The sequence below is a fragment of the Littorina saxatilis genome, linkage group LG1, assembly GCF_037325665.1.
Source record: "Littorina saxatilis isolate snail1 linkage group LG1, US_GU_Lsax_2.0, whole genome shotgun sequence".
NCBI lineage: Eukaryota > Metazoa > Mollusca > Gastropoda > Littorinimorpha > Littorinidae > Littorina > Littorina saxatilis.
Window position 1 is genome coordinate 86,516,307 of NC_090245.1, and position 23,486 is coordinate 86,539,792.

A 23,486-nucleotide genomic window follows, 5' to 3' on the forward strand; every position below is an offset into this window, starting at 1 on the left:
GTTTTGAGCCATTAAGGACTTGAGTGTTTCACATAAAATTACACAAAAGCCGCCAGACCACATCACAAACAGAACTGAACAATGCACAGGTGTTGCTTACATAGAGACACACACACTCACACACACACACACACAAAAACACAGAGAAGCCGTATCTATAGAGAGATAGATGACAGTGTATTTTTCGCGTGGCTATAAATTGATTCGACCTTTGCACTTTTACAGTGAGGATAATTTACGGGTCCAATTTACGTTCTGTACACTGCGTTGACCTTCTAAAAATAGTAACAGTAACAGAACGCCGGGAATATGCGAAGACGCTCAGCGCAGTGGACAGCGCAGTGTAGTAACTTACAACTGAACGGGAAAGCCACACGAAGGAAGGGAGATAAACGCCAAACACTGGAGAAGATAAGGAAGAGTTACTTATAATGGTGAAATGAACACAAAAACAAAAATCTGTTCAGCGCTGCGCGCTGAGAGCACGTGTTGAAATATCTCATCGATGATATTGTGTCCGGGGTGTAGCTGAATACGGTGTCCAAATTTGAAAAAGATCCACCGAGAACTTTGGCGTTGTGATGTGGTGTAGCGGCTATGGTGTGTGGGTATGGGGGCCCGGGTAGCTGAGGTGGAACCAAAATAGCTGAGGTGGAACCAAAATCGGTTCAGTGCTGCGCGCTGAGAGCACGTGTTGAAATATCTCATCGATGAGGTTGTGTCCGGGGTCTCTCTGAATAAGCCCACCAAATTTGAAGCAGATCCATCGAGAACTTTGGGCGTGCATGGCGAATACACAAATACACAAACACACAGATACACAAACACACAGACAGACACAAGTCGTATATATATATAGATAGAAGATAGATATATATATAGAGGTTACAACACGAGTGGTTTTTTATATGGCTTGTATTTCAGTCAAGACCCAGCGAATGAATATCAAGGGACTCACGAGCCTCTGGCGAGCGAGTCCCTGTGATATTCCCGCTGTGTCTTGACTGAAATACAAGCCATATAAAAAATCACGATTGTTGTAACCTGTATATCCCATGAAGATCTAAAAGACAAAGTGTGACGGAAACATCAAGCTTTAGTTGTCTGTTCAGATGAGGCACCTCTGCACATACCTTATTCTAAAGGCACGTCTGTTGATCTATGTCAAGTCGGTGCATAATGGTGGCTTGGTTGTCCCCGTCAGTTGAAAGCCTCTTACACGGATTTGACTGAATACCTAGTGGTTACACACGCATCTCCTGAGATCTTGGACACCTTCATCGTCTATAGGGACTACTGCACCGCAGAAGAGCTAGAAATACTCGCAAAATGCATTAAACAGCATGTCCAGAGAACACTCGTAGTCGATGATGTACCGATAAGGGCGTGTGTACCGGGCACGCTGTAACTTCACATGAGCATAGTCTGAACATAGCCGTGCTGGACGGACGGACTGGGTTTTTAACGATTGCTAGTTTCACTTTTGGTTTAGTTGAGAGCACGAGCACACACACTCGAACACATACGGCTTGTCATGTTGATCACAAGAGAGAAATAGAACAGTGAATAGAAGGAAACATAACAGATTACGTCCCCTTAATATGACGCGATGGACGACAGACGTCATGAAATCTATGACGCTACGATGATAGTCTCGGCAAGTCGAGACTAAAACTCAACTATAACACTGAACGACTCTCGCGCAAGTTCTCAAAAGCGTGGTTACCCCTTGCACATCCGGTCGACAGGTACATGTGCATTTTGGAATGTCAAGGACGACAGAAAGTAGAGCCAGCTATGATGTATTTCGTGAACCCTTATTTATCCTCTATTTTATGTGTTATAAGAGTGCAATAGTTACATCATAGATGTAACAAGAGAACAATGGAAATACAAGAAATATACCAGAGTACATTTACAGAGACAAAGAAGGGAGGTCATGGGATATATATATATATATATATACTAGAGGAATACCGCGAGACAGAGACAGACAGCGTGGCGGTTCACCACAATCACCTTTTGAAGGCGAAGTCCTGTCAAACGGGATTGAGAATTTTAGAGCTTATTTCTTAGCCCTATATTATCTGTTATGGCTTCTCAAATGCCAGAACATACAGACAGACAAAAGCCGCCAGACCCCATCACAAACAGAACTCTACAATCCACAGGTGTTGCCTCCACACACACACACACACACACACACACATAATATATATAAATATATAGAGATAGATGACAGTGGATTTTTCGATAAATAGATTCGACCTTTTCACTTTTACAGTGAGGACAACTTACGGGTACATGCAAGGAAAGCCCACAACTTCTAAGGCGAACAACTCTGTAGAGTCTGCTGTGAAGGGCGACGGTAGTCTCCCTGTCACACTCGACCCCCTTTGAATGAACTTAGGTCCCTCCCAGGTGGAATGGGAACAGCACGAAAATGATTCAGTGGCCTGAACATTTCATGTCGAGTCCCATCGCTGTCGACGACGCCAAATGTAACCGAGTGCCAAAACACCACAATCACCTTTGAAGGCGAAGTCCACTCAAACGGGATTGAGAATAACTGTTATGGCTTCTCGAAGGAAGGCCTGAACATACAGACACACCAAATCCGCCAGACCACATCACAAACAGAACTCTACAATCCACAGGTGTTGCCCACACACACACACAAACACACACACACACAGAGAAGCCGTATCTATATATATATATACGACTTGTGTCTGTCTGTCTGTGTGTGTGTGTGTGTGTGTGTGTGTCCGCGATGCACGGAGATGAACATTTCTGCTCGCCAGTTACGTATTTCTACTCACCATGGCGAGTAAAACACTCGCATCTTTCAGGCCTGCATACTCACCTTTGGGACAAGAATTGTTGCACCTGACGCACTCTGATTCCTCTTCATTGGGAAAGTATCCGTTGGGACACTCATCCACACACTCCGGAGTCAATGATTTGTTCTCAGGTTTGTATAGCATCCATTTGGCGGTCTGTGAGTTGGGGCTGTTGGCCTTGCGAGTCAGGTTCAAACACTCCTGTGCACTCAGGCACCGCCGCTTCATGAACTGAGCATCAGAACAATAACCATGTCAGACTCAGTTCTACAGTGGAACCCCCCATTTTCCCCCCGAAAGCGGCGTATGGCTGCCTGAATGGCGGGGTAAAAACGGTCATCCACGAAAAATCCCACTCGTGCACAATTGTGAGTGAACGTGGGAGTTTCAGCCTGTGAGCGAAGAAGAAGAAGAACCCCCCAATTTAAGACTCCCTCCTATCTAAGACCTTGTTTTCTCAGACTTTCTGTTCATAACCTCTGAAAAGATTACCCCCATTTTAAGACTCCCTCCTTTTTAAGACCTTGTTTTCTCAGACTTTCTGTTCATAACCTCTGAAAAAATTACCCCCATTTCTTCTTCTTCTTCTTCTTTGTTCATGGGCTTAGACTCCCACGTTCACTCATGTTTTTAGCACGAGTGGATTTGTACGTGTATGACCGTTTTTACCCCGCCGTTTGGGCAGCATACGCCGATTTCGGGGGAACCCCCATTTCAAGACTCCCTCCTTTTTAAGACCTTGTTTTCTCAGACTTTCTGTTCATAACCTCTGAAAAAATTACCCCCATTTCAAGACTCCCTCCTTTTGAAGACCATATAGTAGTGACAGCACAATACTCACCATGAAAGTTGTTGGGGGACAGCGATTGAGGCATTTATTCTGGTACATGACGTTGCGGCAAGCCACACATTTCAGATCCGTTCTTCCGTCCTTAACCACCTCCGTACAACCTCCGATGCAGTTACCGGTACAGCAACGGACCCCTCCGTTGTAACAGGCGGCGCAGGGACACTCTGCAACCAGATAAGACAATTAAGATTTTGATTTCAATTTCAAACAACAATGACAAGATGTCACAGAATGTGTCCATAATAAAAAGAAATAAAAGAAAAACAACACCCACTATGTTTGTGCATCAACTGTGTGTATCCAGATGTGTTGTATTTTATTTTGTAGAATTTTGTCAAATGAAAGGAAAAAGAACGCTGTCTCCACTTCAACTGATCAAAGGCAAGAACACCCTCAGAACAAAAAGCAAGTCGAAATGAGGGTTTAATCCCCAGCACACACTGAATAGCAACTGTTGCTCACACCCTTAAAAGAATGTGTGTGTGTGTGTGTGTGTGTGTGTGTGTGTGTGTGTGTGTGTGTGTGTGTGTGTGTGTGTGTGTGTGTGTGTGTGAGTGTGTGTGTGTTCGTGTGTGTGTGTTAGTGTGTGTGTGCGTGTGCGCTTGTGTGTGTGACTGTGTGTGTGTGTGTGTGTGTGTGTGTGTGTGTGTGTGTGTGTGTGTGTGTGTATACGTTTATGGTGTGTGACAGTGTGTGTGTGTGTGTGTGTATACGTTTATGGTGTGTGACTCTGTGTGTGTGTGTGTGTGTGTGTGTGTGTGTTTATGCTGTGTGACAGTGTGTGTGTGTGTGTTGCTGTTTATTCAGGCTTGCCCACTCTTAGCAGCTACTGAACAGCATATCAATAGAATGACACTACATGTACTACCCTGAAAATGGAGAATGGCTGTCTAAATGGCAGGGGAAAAACAGTCATTAAACCCCAATCAAGAAAAACACAAGTGTAGGTGGGAGTAGCAGCTCATGAACGCGGAAGAAGAAGAAGAAGAATGACAGAATTAAGGGGTGGTTATCATTAGATAACAGGCTCTTTCTGAAAAGCGGTCTTTCTTTCTTTCTTTATTTGGTGTTTAACGTCGTTTTCAACCACGAAGGTTATATCGCGACGGGGAAAGGGGGGAGATGGGATAGAGCCACTTGTCAATTGTTTCCTGTTCACAAAAGCACTACTAATCAAAAAATTGCTCCAGGGGCTTGCAACGTCGTACAATATATTACCTTGCTGGGAGAATGCAAGTTTCCAGTACAAAGGACTTAACATTTCTTACATACTGCTTGACTAAAATCTTTACAAAAATTGACTATTTTCTATACAAGAAACACTTAACAAGGGTAAAAGGAGAAACAGAATCCGTTAGTCGCCTCTTACGACATGCTGGGGAGCATCGGGTAAATTCTTCCCCCTAACCTGCGGGGGGACTGAAAAGCGGTAATTAGAAGAAGAAGAAACAAGTCGCGTAGGGCGAAATTACAACATTTAGTCAAGCTGTCGAACTAACAGAATGAAACTGAACTCACTGCATTTTTACAGCAAGAGCGTATACTCGTCGTCAGTCCACCACTCGATGCAATGGCAGTGAAATTGACAAGAAGAGCGGGGTAGTAGTTGCGCTGAGAAGGATAGCACGCTTTTCTTTATCTCTATTCTTTTTAACTTTCTGAGCGTGTTTTTAATCCAAACATATCACATCTATATGTTTTTGGAATCAAGAACCCACAAGGAATAAGATGAAATTGTTTTTAAATCGATTTCGGAAATTTTATTTTAATAATAATTTTTGTATTTTTAATTTTCAGAGCTTGTTTTTAATCCAAATATAACATATTTATATGTTTTTGGAATCAGAAAATGATGAAGAATAAGATAAACGTAAATTTGGATCGTTTTAAAAACAATTTTTTTTTTTACAATTTTCAGATTTTTAATGACCAAAGTCATTAATTAATTTTTAAGCCACCAAGCTGAAATGCAATACCTAAGTCCGGCCTTCGTCGAAGATTGCTGGGCCAAAATTTCAATCAATTTGATTGAAAAATGAGGGTGTGACAGTGCCGCCTCAACTTTTACAAAAAGCCGGATATGACGTCATCAAAGATATTTATCGAAAAAAAGGTCCGGGGATATCATTCCCAGGAACTCTCACGTCAAATTTCATAAAGATCGGTCCATTAGTTTGGTCTGAATCGCTCTCCACACACACAGACAGACAGACACACACACACACACACACACACCACGACCCTCGTTTCGATTCCCCCTCGATGTTAAAATATTTAGTCAAAACTTGACTAAATATAAAAAAAACACAGAAACGAGAAGAAGGGAAAGGGGGCTGCAGCTTAATTAGTAGAGCTGCAGCTATATACTGAAAAATCGGTAAAACAGGTTTGGAGAAAAAATACCAGTTTGCATTCACTGTAACAGTTTTAACTGGTATTCTTTGATAATTTCCGCAGCGCTCACCCGAATATGATCAAGGTAACAAAGTTGCTTTCCACTGCTGGGGACATTTTGAATGACAGATCAGAGAGCATCACTAAAGGCAAAACAGTTGAACCGCTTTATTGTTCTGAAGAAAACCTTGAAGTAAACAGTCTGGGGCTGTGTATAGGCTTCAATGCATTGATGTAAAACCACCTAGTCAGAATCTCCGGTACAAAATACCTGTATGACACAAGAAACCCGAAATAAAACCAGTATGGGAATTCATACAGGTACACAGCTCTTAGTCATTAGCACCAGACCTCAGTGTTAACCAAATTAATCTTTTGAACCAAATCTTCTTCGTTCATGGGCTTTGACTCCCACGTTCACTAATGTTTTTAGCACAAGTGGATTTTTACGTGTATGACCGTTTTTACCCCGCCATTCAGGCAGCATACGCCGATTTTGGGGAAGCCATGCTGGGTATTTTCGTGTTTCTATAACCCACCGAACTCTGGCATGGATTAGAGGATCTTTTCTGTGCGCACTTGGTCTTGTGCTTGCGTGTACACACGAAGGGGGTTAAGTCACTAGCAGGTCTGCACATACATTGACCTGGGAGATCAGAAAAATCTCCACTCATAACCCACCAGGCGGCAGCGACCGGGGATTCGAACTCACGACCTCCCGATTAGGAGGCCGACGTCTAATCACCTCGCCACTGCGCCCGTCTAATAACTACAGTGGTACCTGCAATAAAAGGACACCCTAATGAGACCAGTCAAAAGTGACCCTACATTACAGGTGGCCAGTCATGACAGGTATATTTTTGTAGAAATAATAGACAAAAGGACAACTGGGGCCAGTTTCATAAGATAGCAGTGAACCGACTGACAGTCGATCGACTGCCCAGTCGATCGACTGTGGTTGATCGCCGGGTCACCAAAAAGTGCATTTCATGAGCGAATCACCGTCACCCGCGGACAACCGCAGTCGACCGACTGTACAGTAATCCGAATGGCCAAGTCGAAGGCTAAATTTAGCAACATTACCACTTCCGTTTGCTCATTCGCACGTGGAAATGGCCGATTTCGAAGAAAAAAGTAGTCTCGGCCCGCTCAAAATAACAATGAACGAGACTTTCAGTAATTCCTTCGCGTGACATCTAACCCTCTTACGCCATAATGTGACGTCTTCAAGACATAACCCTGACTTGTCTCCTGGATTACTGCGTCATGATAGATAAATTTTGAAGAACAATCACAAGGTTTAGCTCACAATCCAAAAAAGTGTGAGCATTCTGCCATTGACTGTGCGGATAATTACATTTATTTTCGGTTTACCGCAGTAAGCCGAACACAGTGTTGGGGGGAGAGCATCACCGTGTTTGGCCGACTTTCGGTGAGACGACCCGCAGTCGGCCGACTGAAATTTTGTTCGTGAAACCCAATAACGTCGGATTACCGTGGTTCTCTTGGACAACTGCAGTTGGTCGACTGTGTTTCTGGCTTATGAAACTAGCCCCAGGTGTCCTTTTAAGGGAGGTGTCCTCTCCACTGGAGGGGTCACACATTGCAGGCACCAGTATACTTCCAAAGAAATAGCTGCAGCTGGAAACAAACCATTCAACCACACCACAAACATCCGCACAGAGAAAAAAACAAGAGGGGCAGAGAAAAAGGGGGCAGCAGAGGGGTGAGGGAGGGAGCAATGAGAGTAGAGCACATTCACTATCGGTGCTTCAATAATCAAGCTCATAAATCTGTCCAAACAGAAAATATCAGAGAAGAAATTTCTGCAGCTGGAAAAAGAACATGTATTCAACCACAACTCGCTTGCAAGGTCACAGAAAGGGGGATAGCCTCATAGGGGAAGGGGGTGTAAAATGGGGAAGGAGAGAGGAGAGAAGCAGAGGAGAGAAGCGAGTTCATCCACAACACGAGCTCTATGGCATAAAAACCCTATTTGCCTGTGTCTTCCCTGCAAGCGCCCGAACATTTGTTCAAGATAAGTTTTGTGTAATTAGTGTTTGTCTGTGCACTTAACAGATCGCTGGGTCGGTATATTTGTGAACGTAAGGTTATGTTTTGTCAATAACATATTAACTAAACGTCCCAACAACATACTTTTCTTGGTTTTGGATTCTTCATTCATCAAAGCTCATCAACCTGTCAATCATTACACTCTGCAGAAAGAACAGATAGATCTTGCCAGTAACAAAACATTCAACAACAGCACAAAGAATTCTACACAGACACAGAAACACACGACAAGGGGTGCGGGAAGGTAGACCTGCAGCGGAGGGGATGGAGGGGGAGGGGGGGGCGGTAGGGGATAGAGGAAGTGGGAGAAAGAGATCAGTAACATCACCTGGCCGCTCAAGGTCACCTGGACCGATGCCAGAAGGCAAGTCACAACGTTATTGATGTTGGGGCTGTGAGAGCAGAGACACACACCCCATATCCTAACTGTACTTTGCCTACCATGGCCCAGTGAGAACGCGATTTTACCCTTCCCTTCCTTCAAAGGGGAGATCGAGCAAAACTCACACTACCCACCCCTCTCCCCCTAAGGCTGCTCAAGGCCACATGTCCTTAAATACTGCAGCCTCTCTCTCTCTCTCACACAAACACATACACAAACGCGCGCGCACACACACACACACACTCTCTCCCTCTCTCTCTGCATAGTCAGCTATCCACCAACTTAAACTTTGTGCTTTTATCACAAAATGGGTTGTATATATTCTCAACTGCGACAAAAAGAACTCTAAAAGAAAAAGGCCCGCGCTGTAGAAATGTGACAGGTGCCATTGTTTAATTTGAAAATTTGAACTTCCGGCATAAAGGAAGTCAGACAGACAAAATACATTCGTGTCACGCACAACTATTGGTAATTCTGGATGAGTCCATCTCTCGACAGAGGGGCTCGCGTGCTCCAACATTATAATGAGCCAGTACAAAATGCTGCAGAAAAAGTGCAAACAGGTTTTCTGCAGTAAAACAACAGCACCGTTTTACTGCAGCATTCTTGATTTCAATTTGACTGCAGTAAAATGTTTTTCTCCAGAAAAACCCGTTGCTTCGGCGAAAGATGACATTATGCAGAAATGCTGCATAAAAGACAGTTTTTCTCCAGCGTTTCTGTTTTTCTGCAGAATAACTGAATAATGCCAAAATGCTGAAGAAAAAGTGTAAACAGTTTTCCTCAAAGGCACAGTAAGCCTCCCGTAAACCATCACAGAGCTCCCCGAGCGTCTAAATACAGTACAAGCATACTTCCATTTGAACGCTCACCGAACGGGAACATCCTGGCTGCTTTCTGTCGAGCGTGAGACATTTTCAAAGAATTTATTTTCGTAGACTTGTTCCGTTAACAACAACGGCGCCTCGTTTTTGCGCTAGACCTAACTTTTAAAATCTAAATAATAAATTGACAGCTTGTTACACAAACATTCTTTAATCATAAAAGAATTCGTTTTTCATCAAGACAAGATCAGAACAATTCGAAGTTGTGAAAGTTTAAAAAAAGAAAAGCCCGGAAGCAGGGTCACGCAAGGGTCGTAGCAGACGACGGCCGGTTTATCAGTGCAAATCGCCGTTCCTCTCAACAGTCAAAAGCCATCGCTAGAGTTCTTGTGAACCACAGCCGTTGTTTCGTGCATAAAAAAAACGTGCTATTGTAGATAAGCTCACGTCGAGTCGCATTCAAATGACTAACTATGACGACTGCATTGTGAAAAGGGAAAACTGGATCACACGGGTTCACGATGGCTCAGGGGTAAGATAAACCACGCAAAAATAAATTCTTTGAAAATTGTTCGCTCTTTACGGAGGGCACCTAGGATGTTCTCAATTGGTGAGTGTTTAAATGAAATGGTGTTTGTACTGTGTGTAAAAGCCTGACCGTATCTGTGATGGTTTACGGGAGGCTTACTCTGCCTTTAAGTCAAACAACATCACCGTTTTACTGTAGCATTCTTGATTTCAATTTTACTGCAGTAAAACTGTTTTACTGCAGAAAAAAACATTGCTCTCGCGAAAGATGACATTATGCAGAAATGCTGCAGAAACAAAACAGTTTTTCTCCAGCATTTCTGTTTTTCTGCAGAATAACTGAATAAAGTCATAATCCGCTAAGGATACCTCTCCTCTCTCTCCCCAACCCCCTTTCTCTTTCTCTCTGTTAACAAGTTACTCGGTGAGAACAGATACTCTGCATCTGCATGGTCATCACAGTACGCGACCGGCGCAATGGCTTGGTGGTAAGACGCCGGCCTCCAAAGCGGAAGGTCGTGGGTTCGAATCCCGGCCGCGCCAGGTGGGTTAAGGTGGAGATTTTTCCGATCTCCCAGGTCAACTTATGTGCAGACCTGCTAGTGCCTTATCCCCCTTCGTGTGTACACGCAAGCACAAGACCAAGTGTGCACGGAAAAGATCCTGTAATCCATGTCAGAGTTCGGTTGGTTATAGAAACACAAAAATACCCAGCATGCTTCCTCCGAAAGCGGCGTATGGCTGCCTAAATGGCGGGGTAAAAACGGTCATACACGTAAAAATAGTGGGAGTTTCAGCCCACGAACGCAGAAGAATCACAGTACGCCTTTGACAATGTGATCTATTTTTCTATACATTTCAAAGCTAATCAGCAACAGCAAAGAAAGGTTTTTCCCTTTCAAACGCTCCTGTAATATACAGATAGGATTATTATAATACTCTTTGTCCTGTTTTCTGCCCAGATCAGCAGCGACTAAAGACCATGTCAGACGCACAACACAAAACAGTGTTTTCTTTCAAAACAAACACAAAACAGCGTGTTTCCCATGTGACATCCCCCAAAACGCGTTTCAGAAAACACTGTTTCGTGTTTTCGCATCGTGTTTTGGGTTTTAGTGCATGCTCTAAAATCTGAAAACACGTTTTGGTAGTCAGCCAATGAGCGCGGACGATCAACTCACGTGACTCGGTTTCCGGCACCACAGAGATAGAAAAAATGGCCGACTCAGATGTGGTACCGATTCAGGGTAGTATCGGACCCATGAATCCTAACTAGAGTCTATGGAGCCTGTCACTATTGAAGAGAGGCAATAATATCAGTGGGCGCTGCCAGCCATGTTGTTTACAAACCCAAACACAGCGCGATAGCTGGACGGGTCAAGCTGACACTGACCGTATCAGCTTGGGCGCTGCCAGCCGTGTTGTTTACAAACCCAAACACAGGGCGATAGCTGGACGGGTAAAGCTGACACTGACCGATATTTCTGTGAAAACACGCACCACGCTTCATCTGTGTGTTTCGCGTGTGACATCCCCTCTTTAAAAACATGCGTTTCCCCGACGTTTTCAGATGGTGTTTTTGTCGAAAACATGGTTTTGTGTTGTGCGTCTGTCTCCGCCTTAACAAGGGCCAATGACCGATGAAACCTCAGACAGCACCACTTACTCATGTGATCACTGATTGCATGTCTATGACTGCATTAGGCTGTTGTTGCTTGCCACCTTCCCGCATAAATCAAACTCCTGCGTTAAAGGTACATGTATCTTCTTTCCATGTTCACCATTGCAGATCGGTTGAGGCTTTTGCATGGGATAAGATAAGGGCTTTCTCCTTCAAATTCAACACAAACCAACCTGAATGCTTCTTGTGAAGAGCAGGATTTTGTCCTAAATTAATTCAGCAGATTGGCACGGATGTTACGTTAAGAAATTAATTCAACAACATCTGAACAAAATGCAGCCATGCTATTGATTTTGGGTATTTGTCAAAGTGAAAGGATTGCTGTTACTCCAGGTCTTTAAGCTTTGCTTGTTGTGTTTGTTTATTTGTTTGCTTAACGCCCAGTCCACCACGAAGGGCCATATCAGGGCGGTGCTGCTTTGACATTTAACGTGCGCCACACACAAGACAGAAGTCGCAGCACAGGCTTCATGTCTCACCCAGTCACATTATTCTGACACCGGACCAACCAGTCCTAGCACTAACCCCATAATGCCAGACGCAAGGCGGAGCAACCACTAGATTGCCAATTTTAAAGTCTTAGGTATGACCCGGCCGGGGTTCGAACCCACGACCTCCCGCTCACTGGGCGGACGCCTTACCACTAGGCCACCGTGTTGCGGTTGCTTGTTGTGTGCTCCATTTACTAATTGATTGTATGCGGGTTTGTTATATATGTAATTTTTTTTCTGAATAAAATTGTTTAATTAAACCAACTCCACGTAAAACTAAAAGCATGGACAGATCCACGGTGATCATCCTGATGTATGCAGACCTTTTAATTAAACCATACAATGATACAGTGGAACCCCCCTTTTTTTGTTTGTTTGTTCGTTCATGGGCTGAAACTCCCACGGCTTTTACGTGTATGACCGTTTTTACCCCGCCATTTAGGCAGCCATACGCCGCTTTCGGAGGAAGCATGCTGGGTATTTTCGTGTTTCTATAACCCACCGAACTCTGACATGGATTACAGGATCTTTTTCGTGCGCACTTGGTCTTGTGCTTGCGTGTACACACGGGGGGTGTTCGGACACCGAGGAGTCTGCACACAAAGTTGACTCTGAGAAATAAATCTCTCGCCGAACGTGGGGACGAACTCACGCTGACAGCGGTCAACTGGATACAAATCCAGCGCGCTACCGACTGAGCTACATCCCCGCCCTGAACCCCCCTTTTAAGACCCCTGAATTTAAGACCTCTCCCCTTTAAAGGCACAGTAAGCCTCCCGTAAACCATCACAGAGCTCCCCGAGCGTCTAAATACAGTACAAGCATACTTCCATTTGAACGCTCACCGAACGGGAACATCCTGGCTGCTTTCTGTCGAGCGTGAGACATTTTCAAAGAATTTATTTTCGTAGACTTGTTCGTTAACAACAACGGCGCCTCGTTTTTGCGCTAGACCTAACTTTTAAAATCTAAATAATAAATTGACAGCTTGTTACACAAACATTCTTTAATCATAAAAGAATTCGTTTTTCATCAAGACAAGATCAGAACAATTAGAAGTTGTGAAAGTTTTAAAAAAAAGAAAAGCCTGGAAGCAGGGTCACGCAAGGGTCGTAGCAGACGAAGGTTCATCAGTGCAAATCGCCGTTCCTCTCAACAGTCAAAAGCCATCGCTAGAGTTCTTGTGAACCACAGCCGTTGTTTCGTCCATAAAAAACGTGCTATTGTAGATAAGCTCACATCGAGTCGCATTCATGACTAACTGACGACTGCATTGTGAAAAAGGAAAACTGGATCACACGGGTTCACGATGGCTCAGGGGTAAGATAAACCACGCAAAAATAAATTCTTTGAAAATTGTTCGCTCTTTACGGAGGGCACCTAGGATGTTCTCAATTGGTGAGTGTTTAAATGAAAGGGTGTTTGTACTGTGTGTAAAAGCCTGACCGTATCTGTGATGGTTTACGGGAGGCTTACTCTGCCTTTAAAAACAGATCTTGCTTTTACAGATTTTTTGTTGATAACCTCTGTAAATGTACCCCCATTTTAAGACTCCCTCCTTTTTAAGACCTGAATTTCTCACATTTCTGAAGGTCTTGGAAGGGGGGTTCCACGGTACATGCATGGCAATTGTGTCTGGGTCATTTATGCCAAAAAGCAGCCACCTTTTAAGACCTACTTCATCAGATTACCTTTACATAAGGTCTATAAATTTATCTCTATTTTAAGACTCCCTCTTTTTTTAAGACCTGGTGTTTCCAGATTTTACAAGGTCTTAAAATGGGGGTACTGTGCAGCAAAACTGGACTAAGTAGAAGTGGATGTTCTTGTACTAATTATTGAACAAAAGATGAAAACTAAACAAAATCTTTTGCAGTACATAACAAAGCCCTCAGCTACAAATTATTCTGGAACATTTCTTGTACAGGTTATTTTTTATTTCTTTTGTTTCTGATTTCATTTTTTGCTTTAGTTTTGTTTGTTTCTTTCTGTAACCGTGTGCCGAAACACTACGATCACCTCGGGAAGCGAAGTGCAATCAAACAGGTTAGAAAATGTTAGGGCTAATTTCTTAGCCCTATAAAAACTGTTATGCAAACCCGAAGGTTTCCATGAACATACAGACAATCGGAAACTACCACACCCTATCACAAACAGATTTCCACAAACCACGGGTGTTGACTTTAAAGGCCAACAACTCGGGTGCAGAGTCTGCTGTGAAAGGAGCGGTAGCCTCCCCTGTCACAATCGCCCCCGTTTGAAATGAACTTCGTCCCGAAGTTCCAAACCGGGAGACCACTGTCCATCCCAAGTTCGCAGAATGGGAACAGCACGAACATGTTCAGTGGTCATATTATGCCATTACCTGAACATATCATGCCGAGTCCCATCCCTGCTCGCAAGCGCCAGATGTAACCGTGTGCCGAAACACTACGATCACCTCGGGAAGCGAAGTGCAATCAAACAGGTTTGAAAATGTTAGGGCTAATTTCTTAGCCCTATAAAAACTGTTATGCAAACCCGAAGGTTTCCATGAACATACAGACAATCGGAAACTACCACACCCTATCACAAACAGATTTCCACAAACCACGGGTGTTGACTTTAAAGGCCAACAACTCGGGTGCAGAGTCTGCTGTGAAAGGAGCGGTAGCCTCCCCTGTCACATTTCCAAATATCTTTTTTCTGAATAAATGTTCACCATCCCCATAGCAAGAATTATGTAGGACAGTCAGTAACAACTAAGACATACAGGGCTCAACCTGGCCACAGCGATAGAGAGAATACAGAGAATACAGAGAAATGTTGAGGTAGGACACACTCTAGTCACAGAGCTATTACTGAGACGTGTAGTATGAACGCAGCCCCAAAGAACAACTACAACAACAGTGCTTGCCATATAGACATCACAGAGCAGAGAGAGAGAGAGAGAGAGAGAGAGAGAGAGAGAGAGAGAGAGAGAGAGAGAGAGAGAGAGAGAGAGAGAGGAGAGAGAGAGAGAGAGAGAGAGGGAGAGAGAGAGAGAGAGAGAGAGAGGGAGAGAGAGAGGGAGAGGGAGATCTGTTGAAGCACAGAGAAGTGTTGTACATGTGGGAACAACAACAAGACCTGAGACCACCACAACAACAGTGCCAGGGATAGACAGAACACTAGAGCAGATAGAAGTGTTGGATTGTAGCAGTAAACGTAGAACTTTCAAGTAGAAGCTATAGTGTAGAAAGGCAGTGGCGATGTGGTGTACTTAGTTGTTGCCACACAACAACAACAACAACAACAACAGGGCTAGCGGTAGACAGAACACAAGAGCAGAGAGAAGTGTTGTATTGTAGTAGTCTATGCAGAAGCTAGTGTAGAAATGTAGTGGCAATGTGGTGTACAGCACAGAGAGTAGTGTAATAGTGTTGTTGTCAGTACTAGCAGCGTAGCTAGTAAAGAAAGGCAGTGGCGGTGTGGTCAAAGATCTTGTAGACTACGCTTGTTGCCGCGCAGCACAACAGGGCTAGCGGTAGACAGAACACACAGCAGAGAGCAGTGTTTTCGTACAGTACTAGCAGTAAAGCTAGTGCAGAAAGGCAGTGGCGGTGTGGTGTACATGTACTTAGTTCTTGCCGCAGAGCACAACAACAACAGGGCTATAGCGGTAGACAGAACACACAGCAGAGAATAGTGTGGTAGTGTTGTTGTCAGTACTAGCAGCAAAGCTAGTGAAGAAAGGCAGTGGCGGTGTGGTGTACATGTACTTAGTTCTTGCTGCAGTGCACAACAACAACAGGGCTATTCCGGTAGACCGAACACGCAGCAGAGAATAGTGTGGTAGTGTTGTTGTCAGTACTAGCGGCGTAGCTAGTGCAGAAAGGCAGTGGCGGTGTGGTGTACATGTACTTATTTGTTACCGCAGAGCACAACAACAACAACAACAACAACAACAGGGCACAGAGAGTAGTGTGGTAGTGTTGTTGTCAGTACCAGCGACGTAGCTAGTGAAGAAAGGCAATGGCGGTGTGGTGTACTTCAGGTTGTGTGCGCAGGCTGTGAGGCGGGCCGGGCTGACTTGTGATTGTGAGGTCAGGTTGGTCACAGAAAAACAGATCAATACGAGCTTCTGGGACTCGGGGAGTGTTGACAAGCCTCCCTCAACCACAGGCGCTTCAAGTCAATACAAAAACAAGAGGCGAAGCCTTCAAGGCTCACGTAAGAAATAGACAAACAGTAACACAAACTCAATCACTCCGTCACACATACACACATATGGCATTCCGTTTGTCAAATAATGATTTGGATACTTTTTCATGTTTTTTTCACCAGTTTTAGCTAAATAATCATTATTTAGAAGCTCATGTGCTAAATAAGTAATTGTTTATAAACAATGTAAAACAATTCTAAATATTTTTTTGTTTACGTAAACAATTCATTATTTACCTAAACAATTCATTGTTTACGTAAATAATTCATTGTTTACGTAAATAATGATTTATTTACGTAAACAATATATTATTTAGACTTATATTACATTGTTTATAAAGAATCAGCAATGTTGCTAAATAAATCATTATTTACGTAAACAATGAATTATTTACGTAAACAATGAATTGTTTAGGGAAAGCAGTTTTCATTATTTAGGGGAATCAAGAATTGACTTCTAAGCTTCATTTTTTTTCTTTGTGTATATACTATAATTCAATACAAGGTATCTCCAAACATTATTTATCAGAAAATGTTCGTAAATTTGTTTATTTTACAAGCTGAAATTGCCGTACGAAAAGAACTGAATGCGAAAACAAACAAAAGGTCAAGGTCATAACCGGGAGTGTTTAGTGTTTGCATTCTCTCCCTTGAAGTTGTTGAAAAAAAGTTTTCCGTCCTAAGTTTTCTGTTCTGTCTCAACAAAACCTTTCTCTTTCCATTTCTCTTACTGCATGATTACACTTTTTTTTTTTATCTGTAGGTTACACAACACAACACAACTTGGTATGAGCTCTGACGCGATGACGTCACACAGTCGTGTGCAGAGTTGTCCGGCCTTGCCTCTGGCATTCCGGCGGAACTCGCGAGAAGGCAACACGCGAAATCTGCACTCTGAATCTTCCGCATTTATCGACATGGTCTCTAGTTGTAGTGTTAAACATTGCCATAACAGACAAGATAGAGATAGGGACAGAAGATTCTTTTCTGTTCCATTTGTTGTCAACGGAAAGGGCAAAGAGACAAGGGATTTGACTGCACGACGCGGGCGAGAATGGTTGGCACAGCTTCAGCTGAAGAATTTCAACTTTGAATCAACAGCTAGGAGATACGTGTGCTCTGATCATTTTGTCAATGGTAAGTACTCATGCTTTTGTTCACCTGCCTTGGTTAGTCTGTGTTTTATGCAAGCTGTGTTGTGATGGTAGTGTGCAGACAGTCGGTCAGTCCTGCACCGAGTGCAGTCTATGACTGAGTGAGTCAGTCTTACACTTACTCTCAGTATAACAACTTATCATGGTTGCCCAAAACCATGACTTGTGAGAAGGTGTGAAATACTTGGATTTGATAATCAGAATTTATTTGAACACTAAATGGTCATTGTTGATACAACTTTATAGTTCAGTTTTAAAGGGTAGATCTGTGTCTAGATTTACTCATTCATTTTGTTTGGGTGACTTATTTTTAAAATAACTCCCAATCCATAATTTACAATACATTTGCCTTTGATTTTTTCTGCAGGGCAACCATCTGTGAGAAGTAAACACCTACTTTGAAACTTGGGTATGGTGCAGGGACACAGCCTGACAGCCCAACAAGGACAGTACCAGAGACTCAAGGAGAGGAAGAAGCTTGTGGGGAGTGAGTCAACTCCTTCTCACCCTAATTTAGCAGAGGATGCTGTTGATGGCGAAAGTGAAGGTACTTCGGATACAGCAGAACTGGCTGCTCCTCTTCCCGAGAGAGGTGACTGTGGCGGTACTTACTGCCAGACTGAAACCTATGACAATTTTGCCTGGATTTCTAAAGATGAAGAAAAGCAGCAACGGGATGAACTAAACAGGCTGGTGCTAGAAACTCGGGAACTTAAAGACGAACTTGCCAAGAAAAAAAATGACACTTGATTCTTTGAGGGACAATGACGATACTGTACGATATTTTTCTGGGATTTCTAATTTCTTCACACTTGTTACATTATTTGATTTTCTTGCATGGCATTTGCCAACACACTCGCGCAGAGCACTGACACAGTTTCAAGCTCTCATTCATGCATATATACGCCTTAACACACCTCTGCAACACCTGGCATACATCTTTTCTGTGTCAAGAACAACTGCCAGCAAAGTTTTTCACGAGACTGTGCATATCATGTACCACAGACTGCAGCCACTTGTTTTCTGGACAGACAGGCGAAGTATAAAGACAAGTCTACCGCCACAATTCCTTCCCTATCCATGGAACAGAGTAGTCATCTTGAACACACACGGCCAGTACCGTGTAACTGGCCTTGGCACGGAACGATCCAAGGGGGGCAATCTCAGTCATCTCAAAGAGGGAAATCCAAACGCAATCCGCTTTGTTCGATTTTATGGGCTTGGACGATAAGAGAAAAATAAGAAAAGCAAAAGCTGGAGTCCAGTCTGGACGAAACTGCTATCAAGAACGCAGAATTGCTTTTTCTGAGGTTTTTTTTAGCCGTAAGCACCATGTTTATCGGAGCAGGAAACTCTTCCATAGTGAGGCCCCTTTGTTGGTTTCACTGCGGCCGCATTGTGAACAGCAGTTAAACATGGCGCTTACGGCTAAAAAAAAACTCAGAAGAAATTAATTCTGCGTTCTTGATAGCAGTTTCGTCCAGACTGGACTCCAGCTTTTGCTTTTCTTATTTTTCTCTATCGTCCAAGCCCGTAAAATCGAACAAAGCGGATTGCGTTTGGATTTCCCTCTTTGAGATGACTGAGATTGCCCCCCTTGGATCGTTCCGTGGCAAGGTCAGTTGCACAGTACATGTACTGGCCGTGTGTGTTCAAGATGCAGAGTAGTGTCCATTATTGACTGTTTTGAAATATATTCATTAAGAGACCCTCCAGTGTTGATGCTAGTGCACTCACCTGGTCAAACTACAAGCACAACAATACAATTAAATACCTAATATCAATTACACCTCAAGGCCATAATTCTTTTATTTCTAAAGGGTGGGGTGGGCTTTCAAGTGACAAGCACATCACTGCAAATAGTGGGTATCTAGACAATATTGTACAAAATGATGTGATTTTGGCCGACAGGGGATTTGACATTAATGAACTAGTGGCTATGAGAGGTGCACAAGTGAAAATCCCTGCCTTTACAAGAGGGAAGAGTCAGCTTACAGCTTATGAGATAGTCAACACGCAAACTAGCTAATCTGAGAATTTATGTTGAACGAGTTATCGGTATTCTTTGTGGAAAGTACAAAATTCTGAACTCTGATATTCTGACTGATCTTTTGTTTGCAAGGGAAGAGGAAGAAGTGGTAACACTGGACAAAATAGTCACTGTATCATCTGGGCTTGTCAATGTTTGCACTGGTATCATGTGATTCTTGCTGTGACGCTGCATAAACACAGCCTCGTGAACTGAAGGCATTGTTTAGACTAGAGAATATGTTAATTAAACTGTGGTGTATTGTATCTGATTCTGATGTCAAGCATGAGCAGTAGCAATAGTCTTTCTGTTATGTTTTCACTGGACGGAATCTTGAATTTGAAGATGAAGGCATTGTTTAAAGAATGTGTTAATTAAACTGTGGTGTATTGTATCTGATTCAGGTGTCTCACATGAGCAGTAGCAACAGTTTTTCTGTTATCATGTTTTCACTGGATGGAATCTTGAATTTGAATATACATGTGTATATGATCTGACCTGCTGCTATTTCCTTCCAATTCAAGAGCAGATTTCACTCTTTCTATCACACACACACACACACACACCACTTTAACATACACTTTGAAATCATTTTGCATAAATGTGACATGTATTGACACAACTGACAAAGGTTGAATTATGCTGATTAACCTCAAAATAGCTCTACACAGGAAACAAGATAAGGAGCATTGAAAAATTAAATGGCCTACACTTGAAATGCGAGCACACATTTAAACTACCAATAACATGCAACTGCAAGCAACACTGAACATACCACTACCAGTATTGCAGGTATGAAGCCAAAGTGAAGAGAACACTTTCACTAAATGTTCAAAATTGAAATAACATACTGTGGGTATGTGAGTCATTAACTATTCATTATGATCAAAGACCTGTGCGCTTTTTTGCAGAAATAAATGTGTTCAATTTTGTTGTCATCAAAACAGAACTAGTTGATAATAGAAACTAACTTTCAGTTCCACTGCCAATTTAAACACTGTATTACTTGACTGTACTGATGCAGAACTACGCTGGACCACACACTCTTATTTGTTCCCTAAATCAAGCAGCCAATCCGTGTCACTGGAAACATTGAACAAGGAGAATGAACAATATACCTGGCTGAATAAGTTGATAATCAAACTGCTCATGATTCTTTGTTATTCACAGCAGTGGATGTAAAACAATCACAAAATAAGGTCCTGTATGCATCATAATTTATACTTGTAGCACTTGATTTTGTATTGTGGTCGGTGATCCTAAACAAAATGTATGTCTACATCTGTGCATGATTTTACTTTAAGAATAAAATGAAACAAGAATGGAACAATTGATGACTTCTCTGTGAGTGTGAACTGTGATTTAAAACATTACATGCTCTCTTTTCTCTCCCTCTCTTCTTCTTCTTCTTCTGCGTTCGATGTATTCTCTCCCTCTCTACAACTTTACTACGTACTGCCACTTTCTGTGTGTACAGTCATACATGATGTTTGTTTTCCCACACACATATGAGCAAGCGAGTCTGGCATTTTTCACTGTTTCTTGCTGCATTTCACGGCTGGTGTTTGCAGCTGCTCCTGGTTCACATCCACTGCTTGTAGAGGCTCAGCTTCTCTGTCCAGCCAGTTTCCAACTAGCTCTGGAAGAACTGCGAGTCTGAACACTTTCAAAGCTTTCTCCACACACATTGCCCAAAAATCACAGTCAGGCAATACTCGGACAATAACTTTATCCACAGTAGTCCACACCATGAAATCGCAGTAGGAGGAACTGGTCATAACAATCTGGCACTGTACTTGACTAAAGTATGGGTGGTCTTTGCGCAGACAAAGCATCCCCTCACTGTTAGATTCCAAACAGAAATGGCGGTCTGCCACAGCACACTCAACAGCTGACTCCTTGAAGGTGAAGGGACGTGTGTGCAGGTTTCTCCAACTCCGGCCATGCCGGTTTCTCCAACTCCGGCCATGCAGGTACAGTGTGCTGCCAGTATGTTGCCATCAGAAGTGGCGATGATCCAAGGAGAAAGTGCTGGTTCATTAAGGCGTTGTGAATGAAGAATCTGAAAAATAAATTGAAGGTCGCACAAATCAGCATTCAGCTAGGTCAATCGAATGAATATAACTCTAAGACGCACATAACGTGCTTTACAATAACCTTAACAATGAAAAGTAAACAACATATTTTTAACTGAATATGAACATGAAGCTCATTATAAATTTATATAATATTTTGCAAGCTATTTCAAAATATAAATATATTCAAGACTATCTACAGCTTTTGTCGTAGTCCAGAATACAAACTGAAGCGAAGAATATATCAAAGACAAAGCCTCAACACAATATCCTGAACTGTAACTTGTGATATCAGCAACACAAGACAGAGAACACTCACGTTCATTCATTATAAACTGAAAGCACATTCTTACCTTTGCAGAAATGACATGTAGCACTTGACATCCCTCACCCAGCCAGAGACAAAAAGTCGGTAGGAATCAAAACTGTTGTAAGCTTTTCAGCTGCTCACATGTGTATCTGTATGCACTCTTGCCAAGCACAAAATAATTTACGATGTTGATGTAACTCAGCTCTGGCAGATCGTCCGGATTTGCTGACCAGCACCTGGTTGAGAATGTCATACGGATCATTCCCGTCAATCTCCAAAATCTTCTGGTGGTATCGCCGCCTCTCCTCTGGTAACAATCGCTCAGAATATTTTCGCTTCTCGCCCGATCGCAATGTTTTGCATGAGGCCTGTGCATGAGGCAAGGGAAGTCACTCCAGAGTCTTCTCGGAACGCGTCGGAGGCATTGTTTCCCGTTTTTCAACGGTTCACAGCTGTTTTTACTTTTCTCTTTGAAATGAAACGATGAAAGGAAGAGAAATGGAAAGACAGGCATGTTGTTGGGACATAAACAGAACAGAGAACATAAGGGGGAAAAAACTGTGTTTCAACAACTTCAAGCAAGAAAATGCAAACACTAAACACTCCCGGCAGGGAAACACCTTAATTGACCTTGACCGTTGACTGTGTATGAGATCAGTTATTTTCGTACTCGGCTTGTAAAATAAATAAAATAATATCCAAACAACAGCTATTTTAAGATAAGAGTGTGTGGAGAGACCTTGTATTCAATTATAGTAATCACTGAAAGACATAAAACTTAGTTCAGAAGCGAATCCTAGAAACCCCTAAATAATGGAAAATGTGTTGGCTAAACAATTCATTGTTTACGTAAATAATTCATTGTTTACGTAAATAATGATTTATTTAGCAACATTGCTGATTCTTTATAAACAATGTAATATAAGTCTAAATAATATATTGTTTACGTAAATAAATCATTATTTACGTAAACAATGAATTATTTACGTAAACAATGAATTGTTTAGGTAAATAATGAATTGTTTACGTAAACAAAAAATTATTTAGAATTGTTTTACATTGTTTATAAACAATTACTTATTTAGCACACGGCTTCTAAATAATGATTATTTAGCTAAAACTGGTGAAAAAAACATGAAAAAGTATCCAAATAATTATTTGACAAACGGAATGCCATACATAGACACCCACACACACAGTAAGCTTAGGTGACGACTGTGCAAGAAAGAGAGACACTAGATCTAGATCTGTCTGTGTCTGCATGTAGCCTACTTACAGGGACACGACTGCCAAATAGTCTCGGCCCGCTCAAAATAACGATGACCGAGACCACACACACAACGCGAGAGAGAAAGACTACAGGGAGGCATGCCGTCATGATGCATTAATTGACGTCAAACACTTTTGACCGTGACGTAATCTTATGCGAGCTTTATCCATAGTCTTGGATAACCACTCACACATAGACTCGGAAATGTTAAAGTTTCTACCACAGACATACACACACACGCACACACGCACACACGCACAGACAGACAAAGTTACGATCGCATAGGCTACACTTACGTGAGCCAACAACACAAAAGAAGAACAAAGAAGAAAAACAACAACGGGATACCTTGGGAAAAGGGTATCTCTCCGCAAAGCTACAACCTAGACTGTGAAGAGGT

At 42.6% G+C, this 23,486-nt stretch overlaps 1 protein-coding gene across 1 annotated transcript in view; it reads right to left on the reverse strand.

The window, feature by feature from the left end:
* The window catches only part of LOC138982612 (putative molluscan insulin-related peptide(s) receptor), a 105,109-nt gene that overhangs the window by 55,210 nt on the left and 26,413 nt on the right, over nucleotides 1–23,486 (reverse strand). The window contains exons 3-4 of the mRNA XM_070355943.1: nucleotides 3,685–3,857; nucleotides 2,867–3,074 (exon numbers count right to left, since the gene is read on the reverse strand). Of these exons, the coding sequence (XP_070212044.1) occupies nucleotides 2,867–3,074; nucleotides 3,685–3,857 (381 nt within the window). The remainder of the gene's footprint in view (nucleotides 1–2,866; nucleotides 3,075–3,684; nucleotides 3,858–23,486) is intronic.